This window comes from Phascolarctos cinereus, unplaced genomic scaffold, assembly GCF_003287225.1.
Source record: "Phascolarctos cinereus isolate Bilbo 61053 unplaced genomic scaffold, phaCin_HiC Scaffold_726;HRSCAF=1367, whole genome shotgun sequence".
Lineage (NCBI taxonomy): Eukaryota > Metazoa > Chordata > Mammalia > Diprotodontia > Phascolarctidae > Phascolarctos > Phascolarctos cinereus.
This window is the reverse complement of record NW_027556098.1, coordinates 405,184,799-405,203,813: the sequence shown is the minus strand read 5'-3', so window position 1 is coordinate 405,203,813 and position 19,015 is coordinate 405,184,799. Positions and strand designations below refer to the sequence as shown.

At 54.6% G+C, this 19,015-nt stretch overlaps 1 protein-coding gene across 1 annotated transcript; it reads right to left on the bottom strand.

Annotated features, from left to right (window-relative positions):
* Positions 1 to 586: 586 nt before the first annotated feature.
* Positions 587 to 18,857, bottom strand: C1QTNF12 (C1q and TNF related 12). Its single transcript, XM_020976522.2, has 8 exons — positions 17,431 to 18,857; positions 7,455 to 7,571; positions 7,186 to 7,297; positions 6,450 to 6,619; positions 4,326 to 4,434; positions 3,321 to 3,411; positions 1,467 to 1,545; positions 587 to 1,106 (listed from the first exon to the last, which is right to left on the bottom strand). The coding sequence occupies exons 1-8, from the start codon at positions 17,599 to 17,601 to the stop codon at positions 1,008 to 1,010; spliced, it is 948 nt and encodes a 315-aa protein (XP_020832181.1). The 5' UTR covers positions 17,602 to 18,857; the 3' UTR covers positions 587 to 1,007.
* Positions 18,858 to 19,015: the final 158 nt, after the last annotated feature.

Sequence of the window (19,015 nt, the reverse complement as noted above, 5' to 3'; positions counted from 1 at the left end):
GTCCCGCCCCAACCCAAGGGACTCAGAGTCACAGAACATAGTGAAAAAGTCCAATATATCTCTGGTTCCATCCAACCAGAAAAAATGGAGAGGAAGAGCCCAGAATCAGAGAAGGACCTGGGGGGGGGGGGGGAGGGGAGATCAGAGGCTGAGGACAAAGCCAGGCACCAACAAACAGACACCCCCCCCCCGCCGGGGTCCAGGCCCCCCCACACACACACAGCAGGCCAGCACCCAGGCTGCATGCCATTTCCAGACACTGCCTCACTCCCTTCCCTAAAGTCCTAGGGTACAGCGGAAAGAGCCCCAGGTCGGAGTCAGGGGCCTTGGATTCAAATCCCAATCTCTCTTTGTTACGCTTGTGACCTTAGCAAATCACTTCACCTCTCTGGGAATCAGTTTCCCATCAGTAAAATTTGAGGGTTGGACTAAAGGGTCTTTGAGGCCCCTCTCAGCTCTCCATCTATGATCCAAAGATCCCAAGGCTACTGCTGCATTCCCCCAGCCCCCAGGCTCCCCTCCCTCAAGCACGGAGAACCATGACAGTAACCAGACCGGGCTAGAGATTCAGCACCAGACCACGCCCCCCCTTTTATTCTTTATTATCATAATTTTCATAATAGTTATTATCAGTAAAGTGTATAATAAGAATAGGCAAGAACAAAAGAACAAGCAGCCACCTCGGACCCGCAAGGTATGTATGTGGTGTGTATGTATGTGTATAGGTGTGTATATGTATGTGCAGGCACGTGTGTGTCATGTGTGTGCCTATGGTGTGCGGTGTGTGTGTGTGTGATATGTGTAGAGTGTGTGTGGTGTGTGTGGTGTGTGTGTGTGTGTGTGTGTGTGTGTGTGTGTGTGTGTTCAGGGGAACATGGAGGGAGGGGAGGGAAGGAGGACCCAGGCTGGGCTCCCAGGCCCTTAAAGGAGAGACCTTTCTCCCCCTGCCCGTGATCTCATGCTCCCCCACTGGCCCCGGGTGTGAGCTGCTTGGCCTCCCCTCCTGATCACAGCCCCATGAGCAGCCCCATGAAGTCCGAGCCATTCTGGATGGTGAGGGAGGCCCCGGCACTGTTGTCCACAAAAATGGAGGTGTACTGACCGGCCTACGGAAGACACAAACACAGCCCAGGAGAGCCGCAGACGACCTGGCATGAGAGGGGGCTGGGGACTGATGGGGGCAGGCAGCTCCCTCCCACCCACCCTAGGGGGGAGGGGAAGTAAATCGGCAGACACAGATGATGATCCCAAACACCAGATAAGCCAGCCTCCTCCCCCGGAGCAGCTTTCCTTCCCAGAGAGGATGGGTGTGCCCAGAAGCCACAGCCGCTGTCAGGGCCGGGGGACTGCCGGGGACAGGCAACTACCCCCCCCCCCCACGGCAGCCAGCAGGGCTGGGCATTCTCTCTGGACACCCCCTCCTCCCCATCAGGGACCTCGACCCCTTCCCTGCCCCCAAGGGTTACCTGAAGCTGCAGAAGCCCCTGGACGTGCACGGTAAAGATCCTGCTGTTGCTCTCCAGGCCCGCGATCACCTCCAGGGACCTAGAGCGAAGGCCAGCAGAGGGGTGTCACACAGCAGGGCGCCCTTGGGCACCGGGCAGCGCTGCCTGGTATTCTTACCTTAGGCCAGCTGGGTCTGGGTCCTGCTCCTCCTCCCCTGGAACTGAGGCCCCGAGGGCACCGTCACGTCCCGCCTTAGACCGAGGGGATTCTAAGCTCTCTTGACCGTCAAGAGGCTCCCATCTCCGGGGTTTAACTCAGCCTCTGCACCTCAGTGTGAGCCTTTCAGGTCAGCTGGGGCTGCTGCCGCTGCCTGGGCCTTTTCCCACCATGAATCCATGAATTCTCCCGCCTTCCCTCTCTCCTGAACACTCCTCATGATCCTTTCCCCCTGCTCTCCTGAAGCTTCTCGAGTGGACTACAAATGCTTCCCCAGGAAGAGGTCCCTCTGTGCTCTGGACGACTGGGAAGCGCGGGGCAAAGCAGGACAGAAGGGGGTGCTTCGAAGGAGGCAGATCGAGACCCCTTCACTGTGACACTGGGGGCACAAGGGGGCATATCATCTTTTTTGCTTCCCCAAGCATTACTGCCAGCTTCCCCCTTAAGAGTGGAACTGAGGAGGTGGAGGCAGGATCGAGAGATGTCTCAGACGAGACCCCAGTGGTTCAACAGGACCTGAAGAAAAATCCCCTCTAGAACCTAACTCCATTTGGGGACCTGGGGGTGTAGGAGTGTGGCAGGGAGCTCACTATCTCCTGAGGTGGCCCACTCCACTTAGGGAGGGGGCTCCTGGTTAGGAAGCCAAACCTGCTGCCTTTCAGTCTAAATGTGGCCCTCTGTGACACCCCGCCACTGCTCCTGGCTCTATCCTCTAGGGCTTGGCAGGGCAGGGCTCACCTCCCTTCCCTTCAAATACGAGAAGCCAGCCCACTCCCAAGAGCCCCAAGTCTTGTCTTCATTAAGGCTTGGATACTGAAACTACCTCCTAATTGCCTTCCCTGCCTCCATCTTCTCCTCTCTCCTATCCACCCCCCACACGGCTGCCCAATCTTTTCTAAGATTCAGATCTGACCACACTCTTCATCTACTTAACTTAACATCCCTCGTTCCCTCAGCTGACACTCATGCTCAAGGACCTTTCCTATCTAGGTGACCCTCTTCTCAATATTCACCTGCTCATCAACGTCTTTCCTAACAGGTGGTCCCCAGAACCGAATATGTCATTCCCAATGCTACCTGACCCAGGAGAGGGTACAGGAGGACTCCCACCTTAACCCTAGAAGCTATGCCTCTTAATGTACCCAAGGTGACATTATTTTTGGCTGGCCCATCACACTTTTGACTCTTACTGAGCTTGCACCAAAACCCCAACATCTTTTTCAGACCAACTGTTGCCTAGCACACTTCCCTCATCTTGTGCTTGTGCAATTGGTTGTTTGAACCTATAGGTAGACTTTACATTTATAATTATTGCATTGCATCAGAAACCAAGGCCAGGCTGGGAAATACCTATAAATCACATTCACTGTCCTTGTCTGTCCCATACCAGCCACGAGGTGATGGGAAAGGAGCCACTGAGATTTCTCTTTCCCTTCCACTTCTCCTCCCAAACAACCCAAGAGAGCTTCCCTTTGGAGACCATATCATGCCATATGATAGGTTTTCCTAAAACATGGCATCCCTGGACTTCCTCCTTCCCAGGCACTGATGGTCCTATTCCCGACTCTGCTGAGACACCTCGGAGTCTGCAGAGCCAAGAAAGTGGGAGGCCAGAGGAGTCCAGGACCTACCTGAGGAATGAAAGCACAGTTACGTACGTGTGTTGGTGACATAAGGATTCGATACAGATCAGCACACGGACATTGTCTCGAGCTCTCAGCTGGGCTCGGCTCTTCAGCTCACTGTGATCTTAGAGAAAAGCATCAGGGGTGAACAGAAAGCCCACTCAAACCCAGCCCTGACTGACTCCCTTTACCCACTCAGATGGGTCTCAAAAATGTCACCCACTCTCCATTATCCACAGGCAGGGATTAGAGCAACAAGACAGATAACCCCTCAGAAACACTGGACAATCTCTTTAAAAGAAGCAGAGCTTGGAGCATAGAGAGCTGTCCTTGGTGTCAGGAAGACCCGAGTTCAAATCCTGCCTCTGACATGTCCTGGGCAAGACCCAAGATGAGTTGCCAACCTGCATCCATGGAGGGGAGTTCCTCACATGGATGAAGCCACCTCTGCCTTGAGAATTCTGGGCTTCCTCAAGTCTTCCCTCCTACAGGAAGTCTATCTGATCTCCCCTTCCCACCACCCCGTTGCCATACACCAAAATCCCTCTGCATTTTACTTCTACGGATACAGGATGCAAGATCGAGAGTTACAAGGGGCCCCAGCAGGCATCTATCAGGGGTAGGTAACCCTTTTATTTTAAAATATGGTCTTAAAAATTACCTGGGACCCCGAGAGGTTAAGCTTTGGCCAGGGTTTGGCAATCAGGATATAACCAAAGCAAGACTTGAACCCAGGTCTTCCAGACTCCGAGGCCCCCACAGTTGCCACTCTGACTCGTCTGGCACATATTAGGTGCTTTATGGCACCCCAAACCACCCATCTTCTCTCTCCATCCCCCCACCCCCCCCCCAAAATTTCCAACCTCAGAAGATCCCCAAACTCACTTTAGGCACATAGCATTGGCCTTCCTCAGCACACATCTCTGATTCTTTAGGACCCAGAAGCACAGAAGACTGCCCTGATGTTTCCTTCCCACCCATGCACACAGAGGGCCCCCAACCAGCTCTGCCTCCCCCTCCCCGCAGACTCACGCTCACCAATGTGCACGTTGGCCGAGAATTGGTAGATGCCAGACACAGGGGCGGTGAAACGGCCTGTAGAAAGGTTCAGGCCTGATCCCCTCAGGAAGGCCCCCTTGGCCAGGGGCTATGAGAAAGGAACCCTGAGTTAGTGTCGTAGACAGTCCTGGAAGACTACTCTGAGCGTCTGCCCCCTCCCCAGGTTTAGGGAACATGGAGCACAGATCACAAATGGGAAACTGAGGCACAGGGATGGTTCCAGGCCATTTGGAAAAGTCTGATCTGTCATTTATTGTGAGATCCTGGCAAGTTCTCTGGCCTCAGTTGCCCTATCTGTAAAATCAGGGGGTTGGCCTAGATGACCTTGAATGTTTGTTTTGGCTTTAAATTTAGGATTCTAGGGGCAGCTAGGTGGTGCAGTGGATAAAGCGTCAGCCCTGGAGTCAGGAGGACCTGAATTCAAACCGGGCCTCAGACACATAACACTTACTAGCTGTGTGACCCCAGGCAAGTCACTTAACCCCATTGCCTAGCCAAAATAAATAAATAAATAAATAAATAAATAAATTTAGGATTCTATAAGAGGCCCTATTTTCCCCATCCTGCCTCCTCCATCAGCTCCCTGGGATCTCTGGAGAGCTCTGATCATGATCTATTATAACTGAGTCTGTCCATCCCTGCTCCTCCATGTTTCCAGAGTGAGAGGAGGAGGGGAAGCCAGCCAGAGAGAAGGAACAGCCAACTCCACCAGGGAATGGACACAGTGGCCAGGACTGGAGTCAGGAAAACTCACCTTCCTGAGTTCAAATCTAGCCTCAGACACCTACTAGCTGTGTGACCTTGGACAAGTCCCTTCACCCTGTTTGCCTCAGTTTCCTCAAATGTAAAATGAGCTGGAAAAGGAAATGGAAAACCACTCTGGTATATTTGCCAAGAAAACCTCAAATGGGGTCATGAAGAGTTGAACATGACTGAAAATGACTGAACAACCACAAAATCCCCATTGGAGACCATCCTCTCTGATATCTTCCCTGTGATTCTTACCACCTGTATTCCCCCTGCGGTCCCTGGGCTGCCTGCCTGACCCTACTCTCCCCTGGACTGGCTCTGCCCTGGGCTTTACAATAACACTGTTATAGCTGGAAAAGAACTAGATCCAAGGGCAGCTAGTCCATTTTACAGGTGAGGAAACTGAGGCCATGGAGATGAAGCTAAGGTTACAAAAGGTGGGGAATGGTGAAGCCAGGATTCATCCACAGATCCCCTAATTCCACGTCCCTTGGGGGTGAGGGGAGGGAAGGGGAAGAGAGACTGGCCCCATCAATCTTCCTCCCACCCCCAGCAGCACCCTTCTCCCTCCTCTGGCATCTCTGCTGTCTTTGAGTCCAACAGAAAAGGGCTCCCCTCCCCCCCCCATTAAAGCAATTACATTAATAGAAGTAGCAACTTAATTCCAAACCACTGGCTGGAGAGGAGGGAAACTGCAGGCACCAGAAAATGATCCCAGATAAAGCATTCCTGTCTCTTCATGCCCCAGGCGCTGGCTTCCTTTCTTTGGGGTTTGGGGTTGTGTGTGTGTGTGTGTATGTATGTGTGCGCGCGCGCGCACGCGTGTGTGTGTGTGTGCGCGCGCACGTGCGTGTGCCTCTGGGTGCGGCTGATCTCACAGACAACATCATTTGGGGTACTTCTAGGAGGGGTTCCGGGTATCCCAGATGACCCGAAATCATCTTCTGAGAGCTCCCTCAGGGCAACAAAAAATCAAGTGATTTGTCCAAGGTCACAAAGTTAGCATTAAAGGTGAGATTTGAACTCAGACCCTCTAACTCCAGGGCTAGTGCTTCCTCTCAATTACATAATCACTATCAAGCACCCTGAGGCCTCAAAAAGCACTCTACATACATCATCTCAACTGAGCCCCACAACACTTCTGGGAGACATTATGAACCCATTTTACAGATGGGAAAACTGAGGCTGGGAAAAATTAAGTGACTCACCCAGGGTCATGCAGCTAGGAAAGGGCAAGGTTGGATTTGAACTGAGGTCTTAGCTCCAGCTCTCTGTCTACTTAAACTATGAAGAGGGCACGCTAGTCCTCGGTGTTCTTGCCCAGACTTGGGGAGGGGAAGGGAGAGGGCTCACCGCCTGAAAGTTGTGCAGCTCCATCAGGGTCTTCTTGTCAATAACCAGCTGGGCTTTCAGCTTGCAATGGAAAGCTTCTTCCACCCGCCTATAGGGGGCCACCAAGGAGTCCAGGGGCCGCTGGCTCGGCTGGGCCAAGGCCGCCATGGCTGCCCGGCGCTCTGCGGCTTCTATGGGGAACACTGCTCAGAGCGAGGGTCTCCTCCTCCCCGACTCCCCAATGGCCTTCCATTCCAAACGTGGCCCTGAGACTTCTCGCTGCCCAGCTCCCTTCCCTAGGCCAAGGTCAGCGTCTCTGACTCGCTCACCGCCATCTTTGGAGGCCAGCTCAGGGCCACCCTCCTACATGAGAGGCCATCTGGACCCCCCAACTGTTAATGCTCCTCCCTGACCCCCAAATTCCTTTGTAGTCACTTTATATGAATTCTGCACATATTTATGTCTTTCATATATTTATATTTAATATATTCTTTACTTATAAAATGTTCTTATATATTTATATGATACATAGCAGGTGTTTAATAGATGCTGCTGGAAGTGAATGGTTGTGGGGGGACAAGGCTGATCAAGGTCAAGGTCAGAATCAGCTGGGGCTAGAATCCAAGGTCAGTCAGTTCTAAGACCTGGGTGAAGATCAAACTGTGGCTGGGGGTCAGTTCCAAGGCCAAGGTCAAGGGGAAATCTGGGACCAGAGTCAGGAACTCAGAGGTCAGCCTAGGGCAGGGTCCTTTCTCACCTTTCAACATGTCCTTGAACTCTTGCAATAGGGCTTCCTGGGTAACTTCAGCCCCTGGGGGGCCTGGGGGACCAGCAGGCCCTGGGGGGCCTGGGGGGCCCACAAGGCCACGCTTAAAGCAGACAAAGCAGATGATGAAATTCAAGGTATAGGTAGAAGCAGGCCCCTTTCCTTCTGCCCAAAACCACGGCCCCTCCCTGCTGGCCCCTCTCCCAGGCCTAGGATCTCCCCACCCCCACCCCAGCTCAGCCTTGATCTGGATGACTTACTAATCTCTTATCTTTCCCTTTGCATTTCTTCCTGGGGGTCACATCATCTGGCCTCCGGACAAAGTTCAGCCAAGTTTTGTGGGCATCTGTGAGCTCAGGACCTGGAGCCTCCGGAGGCTGGAGAGCCAATAACCACAGAGATGCAGGGCCTCAGCCTCCACCCGGGGATCCCTGGAGGGGTTCTTCCCCTCCCACTGCCCTCCAGTCCTCCCAAGGGGGTCTGAGAGGCTGGCCTCAGACCCCGACTCCTGGACCACAGACAGACATGACAGACCCAGGAGAACCCAACAGGAGCAAGAAATCCACAGCACGCCAGGCTTGGGGCAGACACACGTAAGAACATCCCACTGAAGCAGTGACCATCTGGGAATGGAAGGGGGGGGGAGCAGTGTCTCCTCTTTCTGGGGGACCCAACTCCCCCCCAACTTCTGTCATTTATTAAGGCCTAACAACTCCCAGGAAACCCAGGAGTCTTGGCTCCCAGCTGGCCAAGGCCAGAGCCAGGCCTGGCACTGCAGTCAGGTGGGTAGAGCCTGGAGCTAGCTGGGTGCTAGGATTCTGGGGCTCCCAGAGCATGGGGGAGGTCAGCTGTATACAGGAATGGTCCAGGCACAGGGAGGTACCAAGTGATTCCCTACACAGACTGTATGGGAAGGGATATGCCAAGCAAGCAGCATGGCCTCTGGCTTCAGATCCCGGGAGCTCTCGGTAAAATATAAGGTTCCTGAGGGCAGGGACCATTCTTCATTGTCCTGGTAGCCCCCAGTCCCCTATATGGTGAGAAGTATCAAAGACCCCGAGCTGATCTTCTTGGGCTTTAATTTCCTATTAAAGGAGGGTGTTAGAGCAGGTGGTCACCAAAGTCCCCAGCTAACAGTTTTAATGTCTATCCCATATTAAGATTTTCAAAGAGCTTTACAAATATGAACTCATTTGATCCTCAAAACAACCCTAGGAGGTCGGTGCTAACATTATCGCCATTTTACAGAAAGGAAACTGAGGCAGAGGTGAAATGATTTACCCAGGGTCACACAGCTAAGTATCTGAAGCTGGTTTGAACTTTCTGACTCCAAATCGGGGCTCTTGCCTACATTACTGGGGAGCCTGTGACCACACCAGAGTCACCAGACAACATGCTGCCTTGTTCCTTTCAGGCTAAATATACACCTATTATCACATTGCTTGCTTTCTCAGTGGGTTGTGGAGGGGATAGGTGGGGAAGGGGGAAGAGAATTTGGAACTCAAAATCTTTAAAAAAATGTTCAAAAAATATAAAGAATAAAAATTAAAGTTAAAAAGGTTAAAATACAAGTTTTAAAAATTTATACAAATAACTAAATAATAAATTTAAAATTAATTAAAAGTTAAAGTAAAAAATACAACATCCTCCCACTAGGAGATGGGAGTGGGCACAGAAAAATGTATTCTGCTACCTATGGGGACACAGAGACACATGCATGTTTGTCTGGGTTTTTCCCCTTTTGATCTGTACCCGGGATTTCATGGACAGGAAGAACCCCAGGCCCAGATACAGAATCTCTGTCCACCCCCAAGTTTGCCCAGACACGTCCTAGTAGGGCCAGACTCCACACTCATCTACCCTTCTCATCAGAGGGAAGCTGGCCAAAGCAGCAGAAACAGGTTCGTGCTTGGGTCCCAGCAGGGATTTCTCTCTGGCCAGACCAGGGTTTGGCCAGGAGCAGGGAGAGGAGAGTGGGGCAGGCAGGCAACATCTAGAAGGGATTTTTTCCAGGTGTTTTGCCATGATTTCTCAAAGCCAGAGACAGAGGTAGGGGAAGGGTAGGATGGGACGGCGGTCAGAATGGGAGGTGGGAAAAGGGGAGCCATTTCACAATCAGCTCCAGGCCTTGGTGACCGCCCAGACAGAGCCAGGCCTGGCATGGAGGTGTGGGGGGAATGTGGGCAGAGGGGACGCCTGAGGGGCCAGATGTTTCAAAGGCAGGCAAATGGTTCCCACTTGGCCCCGTGCCGGGTGTTGCTGACGCCTTACTCCCTCTGTGATGACTGAGGGGGCTGGCAGGCTCCCAGCCTCACACCCGGGCTGGGCTAGGCGGCTTCTTCCGGGCAGCCAAGGCCCATTCTAGGTTCACGGATGGAGGGCTAGAAGGGACCTCTAAGGTCATCCAATCCATTCCTCTCCTTTCATGTAGCAGTGCCTGATTTCTAATCTGAAGCTCCTTCTACATCACCAGGCTAGCCTGCCCTTTTTCTAGCTACCTTCCAAGCCCACATCCTGGCCAGGCTGAGCCAGGCTGGACGTTCCGGTACGCTGGTACAGGTGGAGCGTGAGGGGGACACGGATGACTGCCTCTCTCAGGCCTCATGTACAAGGTCCCCAGGGACCCTCTGGGAACAGGGGGACAGGAGCAGGCTTAGGGCCCCCCGCCTTCTGGTGCTCTCCCTCTCCTGGCCCTTCCTCTCCCCCACCCTGTCTCAATCCACCCACAATATGGTGGCCAAATTTCCATCAGATCCAGTCAAAGGCTGAGACTTTTCATCCAGGGTAGAGAATGAGGTGTTGGGGCCAGGAGGGGGCCGGGGAAGAATGTATCACATCTGAGCAATGCCGGCTGTCATTCCCCCACCCCACCCCCAGCCTAGTCCCACCCACCCTCCCCTATTCTCCCCCCAGTCTCACAGGGGAAGGTGATGGGTGTGGATGAGGAATTCAGTCCTTCTGCCTGGAACAGGAAGCCCATAAAACAGGACCATGAGCTTAACAGACGCTGGCCTGCTGGCCAGGAGCTCAGAACCACTGAAGAAGGGAGTTTGATTCCCGCCAAGCCTGGCTCCCAGCTCCCGACTTCCAGCTCCTGGCCCCCAGCCCCTGGGTCCATGGGAATTCAAGTGAGGCTGGTGAAAGGTGCACATCTTCCCTCTCAATCACCCCATCCCCATCAGGCTCCCTCGCCACCATCCCATCACCCTTACCCCTGTTACCCTCACTGCCCCTGGCCTACCTTCCCTATCCCCATCCTCGCTTATTGCCGGCATGACCTTAACTCCCTCACCTCCATGAGCATTTCCATACTCCATCCCCATCATTTCCCACTTCCATGCCTTTACCTAGGCTGTCCCCCCACGCCTAGAATGCTTGTCCTTCCTGACCTCTGCCTCTTGGAACCCTAAGCTCCCTTCAAGGCTTGGCTAAAGAGCTGCCTCCCCCAAGAAATCCTTCCCAATATAGCCTCGGTGCTCTCCCGCCACCTGCCAAATTTCCTTTGCATATACTTCTCTTGCTTTTTATTTTTTTTAAATACCTACTTAGGCTCACAGATTACAAGCCTGAAGGGACCTTTGAGGTCATAAAGTTCAACCCTTTCATTTTTGCAGATGGGGAAACTGAGACCCCAAAATAACACAGCTGGTAAGTGGATGCTACTTGTATGACCTTAGACAAGTTACCTGTCTAAGGAGCCTTATCCAAGTCAGCATTCAAACCCAGGTCAGTTCTTCCTGAAGTCAAATCCAACGCTCTGTCCACCACATTGTACTGCCATGTACATTTCACTGCATCCTGCCTGATCACTCCCAAGCCTCCAGTCAAGCAGAACCTCCTTGAAGGCAGGGGCTATTTCCTTAGAGCTTAGCACCATGCCTGACAGATTGACTCAATCTTGGGTGAGTAGAATAATTTCCCCTACACTCATCATGCCCACTGACTCATTACTGCTCACTATCCCCCACTATCTCCCAACACCCCCATTCCCTGTAGCCACCATGGGGCCTTGGCTTCCATCCCCCCATCACTCCACAGACTCTCCCCCCTAGCTTTCAGCCCACCACCCCCAGCATCTCATAAATCACCACCTAGGTGAGTTATCATGACCTCAGCTGATCCTGACCCCCTCCCATTTTCTTACTGGAAGTTTTGGGGGGGAAAACCATTAAAATGTCTGTAGCAAAGGTTTGGGAGCCTCAGTCTCCCTCTTCAGTGGCAGTGAAGGAAGCCCATGTCAGTGACTGTTTGACCCAACACCTGCCTCATTGTGGGCCTCCAGCCTGGGTCCTTGGAAAACCTCCCCTCTCCCCATTGGGCACTGAGCTTCATCGGCCCAGAAGGCAGCAGGGAGCCAGAATCCCGAGTCAGGCCTAATTAAGTAATTAGTGTTAAAGTGAAAGCTGTCAAGGGCAGGCTCCCTCCTGCCCTGGGAGTCAGGGGGTAAGGAATCTCTGGGAGCCCAGGTCAATGGGCCCATTCTTCTGTGGGCTGGAGGGATCCCTGGAGCCCCTAGGAGGGATGGTAAATCCAGAGCCCACCAAGCAGGAGCCCCTGACCCAGGCCACAACGCCTCCATCCAGTCTTCTTCCAAGGGTGGAAGCCAAAGGAAATAGGGGTGCGGGGGCCTGGAATCTGAGTGCCAGGGGAATCTCACTTCTCCAGGAAAATCAGCACCGGCTCTTGCTTTCCCCCATCCCCCCCTCCCCCCCGTTCCCTTGGGATACCGAGGCCCACCTCAGGCCCATAGAGGATCGTGGGGCCTGAGAGGCCGCCTCCTTTGTCAGATGAGGAAACTCAGGCCCCTAGAAGGGAAGTAACTTATCTAAGGTCATACGAGTAGCAAGTGTCAGAAGCAGGACTGGTTCCTGGGTCCTCAGACTCTGAAGTCAGTGTTCATTCCAGTCTCCCAAGTAAGAAAGGAAACCCCAGAAGCAGAAGACAGTTATGACATGTTGATTGAACAGGGAGGCCCCTGTGACCTGGGGACAAAAAAGCCCGGGCCAGAATGTGACCATATCTCTCTCATAGAGAGTATCTCAGATCTGGAGTCAGAGGCCCTGGGTGTGAATCCTGCTTCTTTGGACAAATCACTTCCCTCATGGGCCTCAGTTTCCCCAGATGAAAAATGAAGGGGTGGTCTCTAAGGTATCCTGTATATCAAAACCTATGTTCCTATGGTAATCCTATATTGGAGATCTTCTATATCAAAATCTATGTTCCCATGATAATCCTATATCGGGGAAAGCAGTGGTTTTAGCAGGGAGTGTGGGGGTACAGTGGAAAGAACATTGATTTGGAGTTGGAGGTCTTGGGTTAAGTCCTACCCCTGCCACTTACCACCTGTGTGCCTTGGGGCAATGCATTTAATTTTTCTGCACCTCAGGGTTGGGTCTAGGTGGCCTGGGGGTCTTTTCCACTCTCTACCTATGAGCAAAAGGTCCTACAGCCCCCAAGGTCTCTGGATGAAGAAGAACAGCTCCTTCCCCAGACCAACATCTTCCTGCTTCCCGCCATATTTGGAAGGGGAATAGCGAGGGAGGTGGATGACCCATGGCCTGGTTACTGGCCTAAAGAGAGAGTCCATACAGCCAAACTGCGCCCCAGGAGGCAGCTCCATTTCCTGGATGGGTAAAGCAAGGTACCCAAAGCCAATAGGATAATGACTTTGGGCCCCAGGAGCCCAAGAATTCACAATATCTGTGAAGCTCCTAAGCCCAGGGCAGTGGACCCGGGGGCTAGGTCGGGAGTCCCAGCTCCAGATTAGAGACTGGAATTGTGCCAGAGGCCCAGTGAGGAGCCTGGGACCCGGGGGAGGCCAGCCTTCCCTTCCTGGGCCCTGCCATTCACTGAGCCTGAGGCAGCCCTGAGGAGTGAGCACATTAGGGGGCGAGGGGGGACGCCAGGGAGGGAGGGAGGAGCTGCCTGGGTGAGCCAGGCAGAAAGCCCGGCTCTTCATGTCTTCCCTGGCCTGGTTACCGTGTAGCCTATGCCCTGAATATGTGAGGGCCCCAGCAAGTCACACGCCTCCTCAGTGGCAGGCCCACCACAAGGCCACATGCCCAGAACAGCGGCCAGCCACCCTCTGACTCGCTCTGTTCCTCCCCCACCCCCAGATCTCCTCCCCCCTCTGCTTCGCACTTGGGTCGCCCTTGGTTGGGGGGGGGGATTCATTCTCAGGCAACCAGCAGTGACCCGTAGGACGAGGAGACCCAGGGGGCCCCCACGACCATCCCTCAGCCTCCCCCATCTTTGAAATGGGACCCCAGCAGGCCCAGTCCATCCGTGCCAGGACACACCCAGCCCCACACGGGCCCTGGAGGCTGGAAGATGGAGGGGTAGATAGCATCAGTGATGTAGCGGGGAGATGAAAAGAGCCCGCCGAGGCGAGGCTGCCGGCGCTGGAACAGCCTGTCTCCAGCAGGCGAACTTGCGTGCACAGGCGCACATGCACACATGCACACACCCCAAGCCTGGAAACGTACCCAGGGCCCCGGACGCCCCTCCAGACAAGCAGGCAGAGGCTGATGGGCTGTGCATCAGGACCGAGAGGACCAGGACATGCTGGTCTGGACGTCAGCCCGGAGCTCCAGACTGGGCTGGCCACCTCAGCCCGCCAGGAAGCACGGAGGGCTGGGCCAGGGGGTTGGAGCCGGCTGGGTGACTCTGGACAAGTCACTGGGCTTCTTTGAGCCTCAGTTTTCTCATCTGCAAAATGGGGCTTATCACAGCCCTTCCCTCATGAGGTTGCCCTGAGGCTCACAGGAGATGTAGGAAAAATGGCTGACCTGCAGACAGTGGTTGGACAAGGATTGTGAAACGTTCAACCATCATCATTTCATTTGAGCCTCACAATCCCCCTCGGATGGAGGTGTGGGGCCCACCCTCATTCGTACAGAGCCGAGACTCAGAAAAGAACTTGCCCGGGGCCACAAAGTGGGTGTCTGAGGCAGAATTCAAACCTAGGGCTTCCTGACTCTGAGATATGGGGCTTCCTAACTATCCAGGGTGCTTCACTGTCTCGATGCCCGTCATGCATGGGAAGCATTTTGCTAATCTTAAAATGTCCTATGAACATCAACTGATATTATTAGGGAAGGGAGGGAAGGGAAAGAAAAGGGAAGGGAGTGAGGAGGGAAAGAAGGAGGGGGAGGAGGAGGGAAGGACAAGGGAAGGGGAAGGGGGAGAGAGAAGGGAAGGAGGGAGGGTGAGGAGGAAGGAGAGAGGGGGAGAAAAGGGGAGGGGGGAGGAAAAGGGGAGGGAGGGGGAGGAAAGAAGGGAGGGAGAAGAGGGAAGGGGAATGGAGGGGGAAGAGAGGAGGGTGGGGGAGGAGGGAAGGAGAGGGGGGAAGAAAAGGGGAGGGAGGGGGAAGAAAGAAGGGAGGGGGAAGAGAGGAGGGAAGGGGAGGAAAAGGAGAAAAGAGGGGGAGGAGGGAAGGGGAAGGAAGGGGAGGAGGAGGGGAAAGGAGGGGGAGGAAAGGGGAAGGGGGAAGAGGGAAGGGGAAGGGAGGAGAAGGAAGGGGGGGGAGGATTGAGTACACCAGGGAAACAACTCTGGGCTGAAAGCCTTCCTTTCTTTTTCAGGTACTGTCTCCTCCAGGAAGCCTTTCCGGTTCTCCCCAGCACGAAGTGATCTCTCCCTCCTCGGGCTTTGCCAGATCCTCTGTCTGGATCTCTCCTCTGCCCCCCTGCTTCCTCCCTTGTGTATGGAGGAGCGCAGTGGACCCTAAGAAGCAGTGTGGGATAGTGAATACTACTAGCCTTGGAGTACAGATGTCCTGGGTTCAAATCCTACCTGTGTAACCCAGGGCAAGTTACTTAATTTTTCTTGCCTAGATTTCCTCCCCTGTACAGTCAAGGGGGTTGGATCTGGTAACCTCTAAGGTCCCTTCCAAATCTAAAGCTGTCATTGTATGACCTCTCTGGATCTCCGTTTACTCTTATATAAAAGGGGGGAGGGGGTGTTGGACCTGATAACCTCTAAGGTTCTGAAGCTGTCTCTCTATATGTCTCTCACACACACACACATACACACTCACACACATACACATACACACACACTCACACACATACACAGTCACATACATATACACACACACAAATATATACACTCAAAATCACACATATATACACACACACATACACACACATATACACACTCACACACATATATACATACTCACACACATATACATACTCACACACGTACACACACATACACACACATACACATATACACACATATACATACACTCACACACATACACACACTCATGCACATGTACACATCCACACACACGTACACACACATTCACACACATACACACACTCACACACATATATACTCACTCATGCACATGTACACACCCAGTCACACACATGTACACACACACTCTCACACACACTCTCTCACTCACACACACACACACACACACACACACACACACACACACACACACACCCTAACAAAGTCATTAGCTCCTCAAGGGCAGGACCCATCTCTACATCTCTACTCAGAGCACAGAGCCTCAACCATGGCGGGCACTTTCTGAATGTTTGGGTGACTCTCATCCTAAATGTTGGCTCTCTTATCCAGCTCCCCAAAGGGCCCTCCCCAGGGGATGCCCCTGGACCCTCACAGCCCCTGGTCCTACAGAGGCAGACACCAGAATCCGGTGCCTTTCTGGCAGAGATTCAGGGCTCAGATTGGGGCTGGAGGACAGATGCTGGTCAAGAGAGCTAAGATCCGCTCCAGCCTTGCATCCCCTACGCTCCCTCGGCCCAGTGGAATCGCTGTGAGCCAGTGATGCTGGGTTCCCTGATGCCAGCTGGGACTTTGTGGCAGTGGGTACCACAGGGAGGCAGGGAGCAGCAGCGGGATTTCCCAGGTATCCAGACCGAGGCTTCCTTCCTGCTGGCGTCTGGCTCCTAAGGCGCCTCTTCCGACCCTTCTCTTCAGTCTGGGGGTTATTACTAGGACTAGCCTCTCACCTGGGCTGCCCCCTTGGGGAGCTGGGAAGCCAATTAAAGTTAATGGGCCTCAGCCCCACCGAGGCGATCATCGAAATGATCCGGGCTTCAAAGCGTTAATTGATGTGCCGTTGGGAACCCCCGAGTCCTGGCTGGGGCCCAGACCCCACCTCCCCTTTCATCGAGACTTCGCTCCATAGGGCAGCTGGCACCCCCACACTCCCTGGCCCCTTCCCTGTCCAGCAGCCTCCCCTTGGACCAGGGGTAGGGGAAAGAGGGCGGTTGCACTCTGGAGCCTTTTCAGATACAGATGCCCCTCAACTCTCCTGCCTCAGGCTATAGAACAAATGGATGGATGGGTGAGTGGTCAGGTAGCTGGATTGAGAGCAGGTTCTCACTCCCCCAACTCCTCCACTGTCCCCCCATTTTCACTGACCAAAGCCAACCCACGGTCTCCATCAAAGACTGCCATGCGGTCCACACCCTTCAAGAAACAGACTGCCTTTGAGCACGGAGAGATAGGCAGCCAGGGTGATAGAGAGAGACCCAGAGACAAACAGGGAGACACACACTGACCAGCCTCGGAGACAGACAGACAAGCATGGATGGAGACAGAGGGACGGATGCTAACAGCAAAACGGAGGGAGAAGATAGCAAAGAAACAGAGACAGAGACAGAGAGACAGACATAGAAACAGAAACAAGCAAAGACAGAGACAGACGCTGACAGTAAGAGAGAATGACAGAGACGCGGGGAGATGGAACGAGACAGGCAGAGACAGAAGTGCAGACCGACAGAGAGATGGAGAGAAAGACGGGTCCAGAGGCGGTGAGAGACAGCAAGAAAGCATCTCAAGGAGGCTTGCCAGGGGTCACCGGGAGAGGCTCCGAGGGTCTGGGCTGCTCATGGCTTCCATTCCCTAGCATCCCCTTCCCATGAATACTCCATGCTCTCAGCCCCAAAGCAGGGAGGACAGCGCAGCCCTGGCCTCAGAGAAGGTGGGGCTTGGAGGAGATGCCAACGACGAGGGCCATAAGCATCCCCCAGGACCCAGGCTGCGAATACGAGAGAAAGGAGTTCCCCGGGGCAGAGACACAGCCACATGGGGACCTACACACCCAAACACGGACTCACGTCTACCCAGACGCACATACATACACAGCACACGGATCGAGTGACCGCCCATGACTCATCACCCGGGGGAGGAGGGAGTCCCCAGCTGGGCCCCCTTCTCATCCAGCCCCACCCACCCCATCAGCGTCTGTACCTTGGGGTACCCAGGCAGTTCCTCGCTGTTGGAGACGGTGGCATTGAAGGGCTCCGTGTACTGAATCATCTCCTTGGCCTTCTTGCGTTCCCTCTTGGCGCTGATGCCCCTGAGGAGGGCCAGGTGCTGCCCCAGCAGAGCTACGGCCACAGCCCAGATCCACAGCCTCATGTTGGGGGCAGGGGCAGGGCAGGCAGCCCAGGTCTGCAGACAGACAGATGGACAGACACACTCCTAGAGGGGTGGGAGCAGCCGGATGGATGGTCTCTGGGCCCAGAAGGCCAGGGCTGGGGACTTTGGGCCTAGAGAAGATGGCAGGGAGCCAAGGGTCCGGTCCAAAGGCAGTGAGTTAGAGGACAGAGTCTCTGGGCACAGAGTTTGAGGGCCCTGGCCAGGCAGGTGTTCAAGGACACTAAGCTGGTGATCCCAGTTTTCTGGTTCACGGCTCAGTATCCCTTTCCCCTAAGCCCCTGGGTTCTCATGAGCATGGGCACCTGGGGGCCCCAGGGCCTGGCAGAGACAAACTCACTGTGCTGGTAAGAGGGGCCAGGAGAAGGCAGGAGGGGGCCCAAGCCCCATGGGCCAGGGCAGTGGGTTTTCCCTTCAGTGGGACTGACTCTCTCAAGGTCTGGAGGAGCCAAAGTGCGAGGCAGCTGGGCACCTGCTCAGGAAGGGTCCCCAGGTGGTGGGGCTGGGCTGGGTTCCTTCTGCCCTGCCTGGCTGCTGTCCTTCATAGGGCCCCAGGGAGACCCCCAGGCCCCTCGTGATGCTGCGGCTGTAGCTGCTGCCCCATCCTCCTACTCCTCTATGCTTGCTCACACCCCAGGCCAGATGTCACGGCAGGCATCCAAAGAGGGGCCAGAGAAGTGCTCAGTGAGGCCCCCACGCCCGCCTCGCCTCACAGGGAGCAGGACAGAGTCGTTCTGGGAGGGCTCCCCTTGCCGCCTGCTCCGGCTGTCAGGAGGTGGAATCAGTCTCCAGACTCATGTTCACACTCAGAGAGCAAAGCAGAAGGAGGGTGCCTTCCTTCTCAGCCGTGTGCCCCGAGGCTGGCTGGGTCGGGCTGGGCTGGGCTGGGCCGGTGCCAGGGAGCCTTCCTCTCCTCTCCTCTCCTCTGGTCTCTCCCCACAAGTGGCTCCCCCTTCCAAGCCCGGGACTCTCTGCCTCCCTCTCCCTCTCTCTCTCACGAAATAAATACTCCTTTTCCTGAGAGCCTTTCCATCAAGGGGGAGGGGTCATCCACCGCTCTGTCTCGGGAGCCCCAGTCTGCTCCTGGGCCCCGGCCCGCTGCTGGCGGGAGCCCCTAAGCAGCCTGGCCCAATCACTGGCTGCTGGCACTTTGATTAACGAGGAGAGGGCTGCCTGCTGGAGCGGATGGGTATCAGGCTCCCAGGGAGTCCCAGGCGCCGCCAGTCACTAGCCCAGAGCCCTTTGTCCCCGGCCCCCGCCCCGGGCTGGGCTCCCCAGTCTGGACCAGCCAAGGAATTAAATAGTTAACCCTCCCCCCCCCAAGTCCCCCACCCCCTCCCCCCCAACTCACATTCCAGCTTAACTATGTGCTGTCTTTATTTGTTAATAATATTTA

Bases quoted from the DNA above. Each gene is read 5' to 3' on its own strand.
- C1QTNF12 (XM_020976522.2), bottom strand. From the start codon at position 17,601: ATGAGGCTGTGGATCTGGGCTGTGGCCGTAGCTCTGCTGGGGCAGCAC. The intron at 7,298-7,454 runs GTAAGTCATCCA...GTCTGCTTTAAG, and splicing joins AAGGGAAAGATAAGAGATTA to CGTGGCCTTGTGGGCCCCCC. The intron at 4,435-6,449 runs GTGAGCCCTCTC...CCTTTCTCATAG, and splicing joins AGCTGCACAACTTTCAGGCG to CCCCTGGCCAAGGGGGCCTT.